We start from the raw sequence: 12,703 nt of genomic DNA, 5'->3' as shown, positions 1-12,703 counted from the left end.
CACCGAACTGCAAATGAGCAGACATAAACTCCCCGAAGAAGAAAAGGCTACTGGACATACTCATAATTTCAGGAGTACAAACCAACCGATCTCATCATCAAGAAGTTTTATTAAGCAACTAAAGAGTGCCAGACCATCAACAAACAAAAATAGTCTCCACGCATGTATATTCATATATAACACATTGAGATTCGAGAGGAGAGAGAGAGAGAGAGAGAAGAGAGGAATTAGCAGTTCTACTTCTTCACAGCTTCCAATGCTCCATCTGCCACCATCACCATCATAAGTAAATCTGAAATCATCTTCTGAGCTTGTGGAGTTTCAACGCATTGCCCTAGTACACGTATCCCTTGACGAACATTCCCTTCTTGGCCTCCTCGGACTCGCCGTCGCCAGTGTACTTGCCGAACTGGGCAAGGGAGTTGGACTTGGCACGGAGCAGGAGCACATCCTGAGCAGCCTTCACGTTCTCGGGCCTGCCTCCCCATGTCTTCAAGCAGGTGTTCTGGAGGGCTCTAGCATAGGAGAAGGACACATGCCATGGGTTCGGGGACTGGTTCATCGCGTTCAGGTTCAGGGTTGCTTCAACCTCGGATTGCCCACCGGACAAGAACTGCTCAATTCAAAAGATAACTGTTACATGTGATCAAAGATGCCTTGCACTCATTTGTCCTAAGCGCTTGTCACAGAACATGAGTACAGTCAATAAGCGAACGCCTTTAACTACGAAAGTAGGAGAGACTTGCCATGATTCCGGGAACGGCAGGTGGGATCCTGCGGTGGAGGAGCTTGAGAGTGTAATCAGCGACTTGCTGGGGAGTGGCCTTCTCTTTGCACTCGGCACCGGGAGTGACCATGCTGGGCTTCAAGAGGATGCCCTCGAACAGCACATTGTTCTCAGCAAGGTAGTAGAACACCTCTGACCACACCTTCAGGGCCACCTCGAATGTCCTGTCGATCCCGTGCTCTCCATCCAACAAGATCTCTGGCTCCACTATTGGGGTCAATCCATTGTCCTATGCATCATCGTTCAGTCACACAAATGTTGTCAGTAAATTGACCACCGTCCAACCAAATCTTATCCCATGCATCTGAATACGGACAGCCGAACAACAAATGTACACATCGACTCTATCTTATGATTGCATCAATTGGCTGGCTGGCTTTGACATGGGTCGAGACTCCGATTGTGAGCCGACCAGACAGCTGACCACATCTATCTAATTGCAAGACTGCATCAACTAAAGGGTTGGCATCGACATAGGTGAAAAGGCTCGAGAAATCATTAAATGAACCGATTACGGATAATCTGCAACTTACTTGGCAAATGGCAGCGTAGCGGGCAAGACCCCAGGCGGCTTCTTTCACGGCCAGGGCAGATGGGCCATTGGGGATGCTCACCACAGTTCTCCTGCAGATTTTCAGTCACCGGAGTTAATTTATGGAGTTTTCAGTTAACCGAAGACAACGGGAGCTCATGTGACACGATATATTAGTTTAATTCAAAAAGAAATATAAGAAAGAGGAATGTCCCCATACCATTTAGCGAAGCGAGCGCCCTGCTGGTAGTAAGCAGCCGTGCGGGATGCCAATCCGTCAAGCCCTTGGCACCAGGACTCGTCGTTCGACCCAGCCAATGGCACCAAGCCCTGTTGTCCGCAAAAGACAAACACATCTTACGTTATTTCTGAGAATAATCGAGACCCCAAAATCTACATGTGAAAATGAGCCTTTTTCAACATGAACTAACTACTTTAGTGTCAGCGTCACCTACTTTTTTTGATTCCACAGGTTGACTCTATTAAAGCCTAAAGCCTAGCTAACAATTCGATGCAACAAAGACTTTGGAAACATATCAGCTATTGCCACACTTTGATAGCTGAAACCAGTGTAAACAGGGACTTACCTTGTCGACTTTGATACCAGGGACGATGTTCTGCTCAACGAGGACGTCGACCATCTTGCGGCCTTCGGTGGTGGATTGGTAGAGAGTCTCCTCGAAGAGAATGGCACCAGAGATGTACTGGCCGAGTCCCGGAGCAGAGACCAGGAGCGTCCTGTAGGCTTGGCGGTTGGCCTCGGTGTTCTCCAGCCCAATCGACGCCAAACGCTTCCCGCAGGTTGCATTCGACTCGTCCATGGCCAAGATTCCTCTCCCGGGCGATGCAACTGTTTTCTGATGCAATGATCATTCCCCATCAAGAAAGAACATGGCCGATAGCTCATAGCTTCTTTATCTTATCTGTTATTGTATCTGTATTTTCATGCATACTTTCCATTTCGCTGACTTTATGGAAACTAGCATTCTTGTTTCTGGCTGTCTTCCAATCGATGTTTTTGTAGATTCATCGAGTAACGGAGTGCGACATGACAAAAAGTTGCATTGAAATTGGTAGGACTACTTAAAATATCAAAATTGTTTCTCACCAGGAGGAATAGTGCAGCATGACCGTATTCCGAATTACTTGTGCATTTTATTTGCTAAAGTTTGATGTCTAAAGTGACTATCCATATTCTCTAGGCTTTACCATCAAGGTGTATCAACTCTCGTAAGTTACATTACTCACTCATGCACTTAGGAGTATCCTTGAAGTAATGAAGGATATGAGCGAACCACGTACCGCAGTCTTGACGAGCTCATCGGCATAGGCGCTGGCTCTGACGATGAGAGCGGAGGGGGCGGTGGTGGGGTGGCAGCGGACGGTGGCGAGAGATGGGACACGGATAGTCTGCCCGCCCTTCACAAACTCCGATTTGTCGAGCACAGGAGATGATTTGAGGAGAGAAGCTGAGGCCATTGTTTTTCGCTTGTGGAGGCCAAACTCGAACACCGCCCAACAAGCAAAAAACTGTGATACCTTATCTCCTCTCAAAGCCTCCCTCCCTCTTTGGCCTCTCTTAACCACACATGCACACACAGTCGACTGATCTCTTATATAATTGCTCTTAGTGTATTTCCTTAGATGTCTCGTTTGAGGCTGCCGTGCACCGCCCAATCGAGCCCCGCCACATGGATGATAACCTTCGCTTACTTGGCAGGGATCGCATCAAGTGGCTCAGATGAGAAGTTCAATCATAACCTCTTAAAATGAAGACCTCAAAATTGTGTATGATATTTTTGTTTTCTCTGCTTGCTGTTTGGGGAATTGGACAAAATGCCATAATATGTCCACCAAAATGAGGCCATCTTGACTCTGTGTAAGTTTTTTGGTTGAGAGAGATTCTTTCTGGGAAGTGAAGGTGAGGCTTCCATTTTCTCCCATTCTCTCTCGTTTGTTGTTTTCCATCCCCTCCCTGATTAATGGCCTTGGTTTAACCCCGGAAGATTTGCGGTGAATTGGGGATGTACATGTCGACGGCGCACGGCTCGCCAACTCAGAAATCGACACGTGATCGGAGGCGATATTTTCTCGCCACGCGGACGTTCGGGATCTCCCGGGTCCGGTCAATCGGCCCTTTGCTGCTGGCCCACCCAAGTTCATCATGCTTATGAAGCAGCTTGAAGGAAGAAAAGGAGAGAAAATGATGTCACCAGAAGTGGTTGAAGGAGGGCCTTGAAAGGTCTGACATTACTTTCGAAGCTCACTTGTTAAGAACCCCCTGTCTCTACCAAAGAAAACCTGTTGCTTCTTCACACTTCTAGCCGAATTCTGAGCTCCTTTCATAGAGTTGCATCCGATATCAGTAAGCTCGAGCTTAAATTTACTATTTCAAAATTCAAAAAAGAAGAAGAAGAAGAAAAAAAAATCAGCTATTGATTGTAACGTAGGATGAAGCTTAGGGACGTGCTCAGATGTAAGTCATAAACGGAAAAAGTTCAAAAAATAAAAAGGAGTTCCGTTGCCGGGACTTGAACCCGGGTCTCTCGGGTGAGAGCCGAGTATCCTAACCAGCTAGACTACAACGGATGTTGAGATATGCTTGCCAACCTAGTATCTTTCAACCAAAAAACAGCACTTCCTCATGCGCAAAATGGACCACTTCGGCTATCTATGGAGGAGTGAGCTCCCCTGCCAAGTATCGTGGCTACTGAAAGGTTGCCTTAAGCTGTCGCGTAAGGAAAACAAGTGAGTGGCGGGAGTTGCTCACAGCGCCCGATCGAAATCAGAATTTTGGTGCGAAAACTTATGTCGGGGTCCTAGGCTGGCCGAGGGTTGATGTTGCTTGCCTCTACGAAACTCGCTTGTGGGCGCCTCCCTACCAAAGCCTATGCCCAGACAAAAATCTTTCCTGTGATTTCTACCTGTTGAAAGTTAAAATATTATTTTGTATTTTGATCTTTTAAGCTATGAAAGAATCAGATGAAAAGTCTTGTCTGTTTCGGCTAAGCAGCTCAAGTCCTACCACCACACTCTCTTAGAGAAAAGCTACTCCAAAGATTTTTTCACTCGCAATCACCTTGACTGTATCAAATGCAAAAGACAACAAGGGCCACATGATAGAGACATGAGAAACGGGACATGCCTATTGCCCCTAAGCTTGTTTTGAAGCTTTGTGCCTCAATGACAAACAAGGCTGAATTCAACGATAAAAAGAAACAGAACCGATGCAGATCACTCTCCCAGTCCTAAAACAACTCAAAAAACTGGGCAAAAACGGAGATAGCCTCTTCCTTCTTTGGTATGCCCAAGACGAGAGACCTGTATATTTCCCATACCCTGAACTACTCCTGCACAAGAAAGGAGCTCCTAGAGGTTGTGTTCTTCCTGTAAGTCTTCATGAGCTAGGATCCGGGTTGGCAGCAAAATATGCAAGCACACCAACAAATGGTGCATTGATGTAAGTGGTCGGCTCGGACTTCCTGAAATCGGCTCTGTCATCCTCATACGCATCATCCTCGCCAGGCCCGCCCACTAGGGCCCCAACGAGAACGTTTGGGTTAGGCCCCGGCAAATTGAAAAAGACCGATCCTTCCTTGCACCCAATGGACTCGGGCCGGTCTTTGATCGACGGGAGCGAGGACCCACGGTGGTGGATCCTTTGCGGGTACTGCTCGCCGTAGCCCACCATGTAAGACATGCCCTTTGGATTGTCGCCCAAGATGTAGTCGACCTGTCGCTTGGCCTGCTGCCGCAGCTCGGCCGGGCCCACGGTCATGCCACCGCAGCTGGCGGACTGCAAGGTCCGCTCAAGGTAGTTGGCGTAGACGAGGAGGAGGAACGAGATGGAGGTCGAGTGCTGGAGGTTGCTGCCACTGGGCTTGTAGATGAGGCCACCGGGAGTGAAGTCTATGTGGTAAGAGGTCGATGATTCGGGGATGAGCGTGCACATGAAGCTGTCCGCTGACCCCTTGTAGGATTGGAGCGCGAACATGCCACCTTCCAGGAATTCCTGAAAATATATACGAATTTATTCCGATTTTACAACAACAAACCGAGCCTAATTCCACTTGGTATGGTCGCCTATTTAAGCACTGAATATGAAATGCAGTTAGATGTTCAGAAAATTGTAGTTTTCGGGTTCATATGTACCTTGGAGACGAGCACATTGAGACCGGCGTGCTTGTTGTCCCACCCAAACTCGTTGATATTCTCTTCGGCGCCGAGTGTCTGGCCATTGTTTTGGATGTAATCGAGGTACAAATTGTCCTGAGTCGCCCTCCTGAGCCACGCCGCACCCCACAGCAACTCGTCCTGTTTCAGCAGAGGACAAACCAAAGCGCACAATCCGTCATTTTGATGCGTCAAAACTCATGTAATCCTAAAAGTGTGGATAAACAAATGAGAGTTGGATATGTTTTATCTTTCTGATGGATGTTTGTGCTTGGTGCGTTGAATATTCGAGACAAACTTGGGATTTTCCCAATGTCCCACTTGAACATATAATCTAATTAAGCGATATGATCCGTGCAAAATGATTCCCCTCTACTATTGGCAAAAAGTTTTGGTAGATTAGGACAACGGTAAAAGTCATTGGCCATCCAAATTATGCAACATCAGCATTACCTGGTACCCATCGAAGTCGCAGTAAAATGGGCAAACATCGTCTTTGATATTGGCATTGTCGCTGTACGCTCCCCTGTGATTGTCGGCGTACTTGAATGCCTTGATGGCGTTTCTCAAGAGGGTCTCGGAATATCCTGGGTCTGATGACCGGAATGCCATGGACGCCGCCGCCAGAGCTGCTGCGGTCTCCCCGGCGACGTCAGAAGCTGGATTAGGGGCATCAACAACGTAAGCTGTTCTTGCGGTGTCCATGTCCTCCGGTCTTTCCCAGCAGTTATGGTCAACGTTTGGATCACCCACCTGTGACAAAACCGCTCAATTATCAAAGTCGTCACTTGATTCACTAACCATTATTATCGAAGTTGCGATGCCGATCCTAGGAATATCATTAATGCTTTTGCTCTGAGAACTGAATGAAAGATTGAGGACCAAAATATTCTCCAGATAGGCCGTCCAAGCATGTTTTTTTAACTTTTCTCGAGTTAACTTCATTCAATTGTTGTTGCCTGCCAAGTGAAAACGAGAGTTAACGGTTGGAGTTGGACAACTTCTGCACCTTCCCGAAAGGGTCTAAGGAAATGTTCAAGCATGGCGGTTTCGGAGTTCCGAGGTTTATAGCTGATTCCAGAGTCCTTGGACCAATATCCAGCTGACATGGACACGATCTGGATCCGATTCTACAACCCGATCCACAATAAATCCGGCCTCCAGAATGAAGTTAATTACTTATCATATCATGGACTTTAGAAGAGATTAATTAGGTATAAAGCTTGTGGATGGTGATGTTAAAAGACTATATCTTGAACACTTTCAGTAATGCACCTGTTGATGATGTGCAGTGCAGCACGGAGTCCTATGCAAGTGAAGTAAAATACTAGCATTTTCTCGCACGAATATTATGTTGGCATTTTCTTTCTGCCAAAACAAACTATCGTCAGTTTATCAAAAACAAAACGAGAAGTGTCGGTACTTTCTTCCTAGGCTGCTAGATTTTCAGAGAGGATTGAGAACAAAGAGGAAAAGAGATGGATTTGCGTGTCAACGATACAAGACAAAACCCCATCAGCTGGGCTCGTCGTAAGCGAGAAGGCAGCGGTAACTATATTCTTGTCTTCTCCCTAACCAATTAGCATTTTCTCGCCCGAAAATTATGTTGGCATTTTCTTTCTGCCAAAACAAACTTCAATTATTTTATCAAAAACACAACAAGAAGTGTCGGTCCTTTCTTCCTAGGCTGCTAGATTTTCAGGGAGGATTGAGAAAGAAAGAGGAAAAGAGATGGACTCGCGTGCCGAAAATACCAGACAAACTTATCAGCTGCGCTCGTCGTAAGCGAGAAGGCAGTAACCATATTCTAGTCTTCTCCCTAACTAATTCGCCGAACTGGGTCACTTGCAAAAAAAAGAGAGTAATGGAACGATGGATCTTGTTGGCTCAAAAAGAAATGGCGAATATTCTGACTTGTTGGTGTTTAGACTTTGCAGTCATTAAACTCACGAAGCTACATCTCGAGAAAAAGTAAGGCTTGCGCTGAGCTTTCCTTACCTTTAAACCCTACAAGTTTTCTCCTTTATTATGATTAGCTTTGTCCTCCAAACCGTCCACGAACGAATCTATGCAAATGTACATTTTCCTTTTCATGAACAATGCAGAAACTGGGTGGACACTAACTCACATTACTTGAGCATAAACATTTCTGCATTCTGATAGGAGAAGGAGACCCAGTGTACGTAGATAGCTTGTATCAGAGTATAAAGAAAAGGCACGCTCTGTTTGGTTACTGCAAACAACGAAGAAAGTAAGGGAGGATATATAGCCTTCATTGTTAAGTTACCTGCACAAAAATCCGGTTGGGCAGCTGAGAGATAGACTTGAGGAGATAGTCGGTGCCCCAGCGGGCCGCCACCAGAGCGTTCCGCAGCTCGGCCGGGGGCATCACCTCGCCGAACTCGATCACGCTCCACGCCAGCAGGGTCGTGGTGAAGGCCATCGGGAAGTTGAACTTGACGTTGTCGCCCGCGTCGTAGTACCCGCCGGTCAGGTCCACGTGGTGCGTCCATCCGTCGCCGAGGCCCGAGCTGGCACGCCACGCCATCCGCTGGTCCTGTGGCAACCACCCGGACCTCTGGCCCTCGAAGAAGAGGATAGACTTGGACAACGCGTCAGCGTAGTCGTGGCCGCCGGCCGACTGGCTAAGTAGAAGTTGGGTCGCGAGCAGGAGGAGAGTGACGGCGAGGAGGAAGTGCTGCTTCATTTGCTTATTTCTGGGGGACGTGATGCTTGGACGGTCTCAAGGCGTTGTTTTTATGCGCGAGGGACGAGGGAGAGAGAGAGAGAGAGAGAGAGAGAGTTCACGGGAGATAGGAAGGCGAGATTGGTGGGACTGGGTGGCGAGTGCGTGCAATTGCGGCTTCTGTGGACCGTGGAATTTTGTCAGTGACCTCGCATGCATTGATTGATGGGTGTGTGTATATATAGACAGAGAAATGAAGCTTCAATCTTATGGATTAGGATTTGGTGTGTAGTGTAGTGTAGTGTAGCACACTGCTTCGCCCGTATTACCTGCGAGAATCTAGTTGCAGTATGGCGTGACATTTACATGCGCTGTTAATTTAGCTAGTCTAGCGAGTAACGCCGCGATCGCCTTTCTTTCTTTCTTTCTTTCTTTCTCCGGAGTTGAATATCACATGTGCAAGTAACAAAGCAAAGCATCCGGTGTTTAAAATCGCGGTGGATGCACTGGGTACGTGGGGCAAACCATTTACCTAGAAAGACGAAAAGTAAGAATGTCGGTGATCGAGTTTTATGATAACCAAGGGAGAAACGTACCAATGTTATGACATGTTGAGCATGCTGACCTAAGCCTTATTACCATGAAATGTTGCTCTTTTTGCTCATTAGGAATCTTAGCTCCAGTTCTCGTGAATCAAGCGATAAAGTCGCATTGAAGTTTTCACCATCTTCTAACATACGCATTCTATATCGTGTTCGATTTGCTAAAATGTTGGAAGTTGAACATGTGAGAAATTAATCGGCGGAGATATTACACTCGATTACACCCGGGAAACATGCCGTTTGAACATGACTAGTCCACTTTCGCGAGCGATCTTACGAATGCCTTTGACTGAATTACACTCAGAGAAACAGTCTTATGCCCTGGTGAAGCATCACAAGCTAAGAACACAGTACACTGACGCGAATAAAATCAGATAGCAGGATAAAAAGCGAAGCAAGCCGACGTTCTTTTCTTCCTTCAACAAGATAAAAGGATTACGTTGAGACTGTTGTGGACAAATCTAGTGCCGTACGCCGAGAAGATAAGTAGATTAAAGGTGGCAAAAGGAGAATGTTCTTACCTCTAGTCCCAAGATAGCCTAAAGTGCCCCCTGCCCACCTTTCTCAGTAGTGTTGTCATCCAACTTGCTGCTTTCATTTTAACCAGTGAAAGTGAACTGGGTCAGGTGCATTCTAAGTGACCCTAGTTGAGTTGAAGTATGCGTCTGATCAGCCGATTCCTGTACTGATATCATTTTCATGTCGGTTGCTTTCCTCGTTTCGTGATGAACAAGTGTTCTTCCTATCAAAAATAGGCGAGAAAGTGTAAAATCATGTGAGTTTCGAATTAACCGAGTAGTGTCGGGTTTCGGTTTCTCTAGTTATTAGTTGCGGCCGGAGTGATTTCTTCGTGTCCACGTCAAGAATTGTTTACTCGAAATGGTGGTACCCGTGAAGCTCGTTATGGGCACTATTGTAATCTCTGCAAGTCTTATCTTTCTGCATACTAACAAAAAAAGAAAATGTTCCATCTTCTGCAACTTGCAATTGCAAGTGACTCTGTTGTGGCTAGTCGCATCGTAATGAACTTTAGGTGGTTCAGCTCTGCGAAGATAGAATCTGCTATTCCGACCGAAAAAGAAGATAGAATCCGCTATTGCCTCAGTTGCAAGAATTCGACAGGGAGGCCAATTTGCAGTTGCAGGGGGCAAAACGCCCTTTTTCCCAACCGTTTTAACTGTTTCCGTTAACCACGGTTAGGTTAGGTGGGGCTAGGAGGGTGGCGGCCTATGATCCTGAAAGCTGTCGTGATCATGAATTCAGCTCTCATTGGGACGCGTGACGCTGCCATTGTTTGACAACTTCGAGAATTTGGCAGTTGAGAGATTGTTATTTTAAAATTTTTATTCTCTCATTAGCTAATCAAATAAAAGAATATGTGATTTTCAATAGCTCGTCTTTCCGAGTGATTAAGCATTTGATAATGTTAACGTTGCGATTAATGTTACGTGTCATGTGTTTAAATCGCAACATCTAATTGAGAATAATCTTAAAAAGAAGAGTTATGTTACTAATTAGCCTCACAAGAATGTGTGTTTTTACAAGATTAATTTGATCGCGTGTACCGAAAATTATGAAAATAGTATTTAAGCCTGCAAAAGTGTATTTGTCGATTTGTTTCGAAAAAAAAATTATTTACCGAAATGTCCATAATATATATTTTATTTTAAAATCATAAGATTTGAAATTCTTGCAAAGTAATTTAAATACCACACGGATAAGTTTTCGCAAATTTGGTTTGTTTAGTAAAAGATAAATATTGAAAAAAAATGAGAAAATCAACAATTTAAAATAAAAATCACTTTAATGGTCCTACACGAGATGTTGTTAGCTATAAATTAGACATGGCCACGGTTCGAACCGGTCGGTTCCGGTTCGTGGCCATGTATGAACCGATTGGTTCTGGTCGGTTCCGTTCCGGCCCGTTCGAACCGGCGGTAAAAATTAAAAATAAATTATGAAATAAAAAATAATGAATTATCAAATTATGAAATAATAAATTATTCAATATAAAATGTAATCAAAATGTACATTGTAATCAAATTTGGGAAAAAAGAGAGAAAAAAGATGGAGCTTGAACTTAATGAATTATCATTAAGCGCCTTACATATCTTCTTGGGGATAGAAGAATCAAAATCCATGCGCTTCTTTTACCCTCGCCGTTGCTACCGTTCCACGAGTACGGTGATCGGTACTATCGGTACCGAGTGATGGTATCTCCGTCCAAAGAATTCGGATTCATTATTCCGATCTATCTCTTGTTGTCGATATTGAGCCTTCGTTTAATCATCGATGCAAGCTTGAGCCTCAATTGATTCCGAAACTAATCTTAAACGTTGTTCATCCAAAATATTACCTCCGGCATTGAATGCTTATTTGACCGCAATCTGTCTAACATGAGGTTGCAAAATTTTGTTTTGCAATCAGAGCAAGAATTGGGTATTGGCTTCCGTGCCTCTTCCACCAATCTAAAATTAAAAAACCCGTACTATCTTCGGATTCAGAAAACTCAAAGGAAACGGTTAGATACATCTCTAATTCAGAAATGTTTCATATTACTCCTTTTTTCTTTTTTTGCTTATGTAATAAAAGTTGGTACCCTCTACTAATTTTACTTGTACTCTCACTTTGTGTCTCGGTAGATTGAAAAGATCTAATATCACCTCCCTTAGTACAAAATTCATTATATAATTCTATTGCTACGTTTTTAACCTCCCTTAGTATGGTTGTAACATCTACCGTATTATAATGTAAACATTGATAATACATATGCAAATAATCACCTAAACCATCTAATTTGCAACGTGGATAAAAAACACAAGCAACTAAATAAATAATGGGAATTTCGCTATAATAATGTAGCCACTTCATTCTCATTGTTACTATAGTATTTTGTAATTCAACATCATTTTCATATTCCTCAAAAACTCCAACAATATTAATACACTCTACAAAAAATAAATGCGTAGTAGGATAATAAAGACCGGATAAAGTATAAGTTGCATAATTAAAAACTTTTAAAATATCTAAAAAAATTTTGCAAATATCCCACTCTCGTGCAGGCCCTGCTGCAGTTTTTTTTTTTTTGGAACCGGCCTGTGGCCCGGCCACGGGCCGATTTCCGTTCCGAACCGCGAGCTCGATCAACGGGCTAGTCCCGGGTTTGACCCGGGCCGGTTCCGGGCCGAAACCGGCCCGTGGCCATGTCTATATAAAATCTCTTTACACAAAATATGTCACAGTTTGGCAACGTAGCACAAGCCATGGAGAGGTTCATTCATAAAATGAAATCAAACTCTCGACCTCGTGGAAGATGGTGACCTCTTAGCTCTAGATTAATCATTTGGACGGCTAAAAAACCTTTAAAAAAAGCACCCACTTTTCCTATTTTTCAAGCACTAAAATGGAGATATTAGTTTTATCCATTAAATCTAGACCTATCAAAATGGATTATAGACCCATTTCTTAACCCATATATGATGAGCTGGATTGTTATATGGGTTAGTTATATTCAGTAAATGGGTTATAAATGGGTTCACAACTTACTTAGACTCAACCCAGCTCTATGACTTTCTCTTCATTCTCACTGACCCTCATTCATAGGGTCGTCAAAGCCAAACCGTGTAGTCGGACCCGAACATGAACCGACCTGACTCAACCTGAAATTTTTGGGTCCTCCGATTCGGGTTTTGTTTGTGTTCGAGTGTACGGCTCTAAAATGGGTATTGTCATTGTTTCGATTCGGTTCATGTTTGTACTCAAACCTAACTGAAACAAATAAAGTTGCATTGTCCACATCATATTCTGGGAAAGAGAAAAATGCTAAGGAACCAGTAGAAATCACATCCACTACTGTGCATTGCCGTCTATGTCGCCGTCGCCGTCGTGCCGACAGCCATTGTGGCCTCCGCAATGCTCAATGC

The 12,703-nt window shown here is 44.5% G+C and overlaps 2 protein-coding genes and 1 non-coding gene across 3 annotated transcripts; all 3 read right to left on the bottom strand.

Annotated features, from left to right (window-relative positions):
• Positions 1 to 75: 75 nt before the first annotated feature.
• On the bottom strand, positions 76 to 2,918 carry LOC115672655 (fructose-bisphosphate aldolase 1, chloroplastic). The gene is made up of 6 exons (XM_030594524.2): positions 2,622 to 2,918; positions 1,907 to 2,176; positions 1,540 to 1,649; positions 1,321 to 1,411; positions 747 to 1,016; positions 76 to 613 (listed from the first exon to the last, which is right to left on the bottom strand). The coding sequence occupies exons 1-6, from the start codon at positions 2,796 to 2,798 to the stop codon at positions 335 to 337; spliced, it is 1,197 nt and encodes a 398-aa protein (XP_030450384.1). The 5' UTR covers positions 2,799 to 2,918; the 3' UTR covers positions 76 to 334.
• Positions 2,919 to 3,835: 917 nt separating this feature from the next.
• TRNAE-CUC (transfer RNA glutamic acid (anticodon CUC)) lies at positions 3,836 to 3,908 on the bottom strand. The gene has a single exon. It is a non-coding gene; the product is annotated as a tRNA-Glu (tRNA).
• A 460-nt stretch (positions 3,909 to 4,368) lies between these two features.
• Positions 4,369 to 8,406, bottom strand: LOC115672654 (endoglucanase 24-like). Its single transcript, XM_030594523.2, has 4 exons — positions 7,780 to 8,406; positions 5,946 to 6,245; positions 5,472 to 5,633; positions 4,369 to 5,331 (listed from the first exon to the last, which is right to left on the bottom strand). The coding sequence occupies exons 1-4, from the start codon at positions 8,197 to 8,199 to the stop codon at positions 4,717 to 4,719; spliced, it is 1,497 nt and encodes a 498-aa protein (XP_030450383.2). The 5' UTR covers positions 8,200 to 8,406; the 3' UTR covers positions 4,369 to 4,716.
• Between the last annotated feature and the right edge of the window lie 4,297 nt (positions 8,407 to 12,703).

Source organism: Syzygium oleosum, unplaced genomic scaffold (genome assembly GCF_021117445.2).
Source record: "Syzygium oleosum isolate NSW1041296 unplaced genomic scaffold, Sole_v2.1 Sole_v2.33, whole genome shotgun sequence".
Taxonomy (NCBI): Eukaryota; Viridiplantae; Streptophyta; class Magnoliopsida; order Myrtales; family Myrtaceae; genus Syzygium; species Syzygium oleosum.
The sequence above is the reverse complement of the archived record's forward strand: the minus strand, read 5'-3'. Positions and strand labels throughout refer to the sequence as shown.

Coding starts and splice junctions, on each gene's coding strand:
- LOC115672654 (XM_030594523.2), bottom strand. CDS start 8,199: ATGAAGCAGCACTTCCTCCTCGCCGTCACTCTCCTCCTGCTCGCGACC. Junction 6,246..7,779: donor CCAACCGGATTTTTGTGCAG/GTAACTTAACAA, acceptor GTTTTGTCACAG/GTGGGTGATCCAAACGTTGA. Junction 5,634..5,945: donor GCGACTTCGATGGGTACCAG/GTAATGCTGATG, acceptor CTGCTGAAACAG/GACGAGTTGCTGTGGGGTGC.
- LOC115672655 (XM_030594524.2), bottom strand. CDS start 2,798: ATGGCCTCAGCTTCTCTCCTCAAATCATCTCCTGTGCTCGACAAATCG. Junction 1,650..1,906: donor CTGGTATCAAAGTCGACAAG/GTAAGTCCCTGT, acceptor TGCGGACAACAG/GGCTTGGTGCCATTGGCTGG. Junction 614..746: donor CTGCCGTTCCCGGAATCATG/GCAAGTCTCTCC, acceptor TGAATTGAGCAG/TTCTTGTCCGGTGGGCAATC.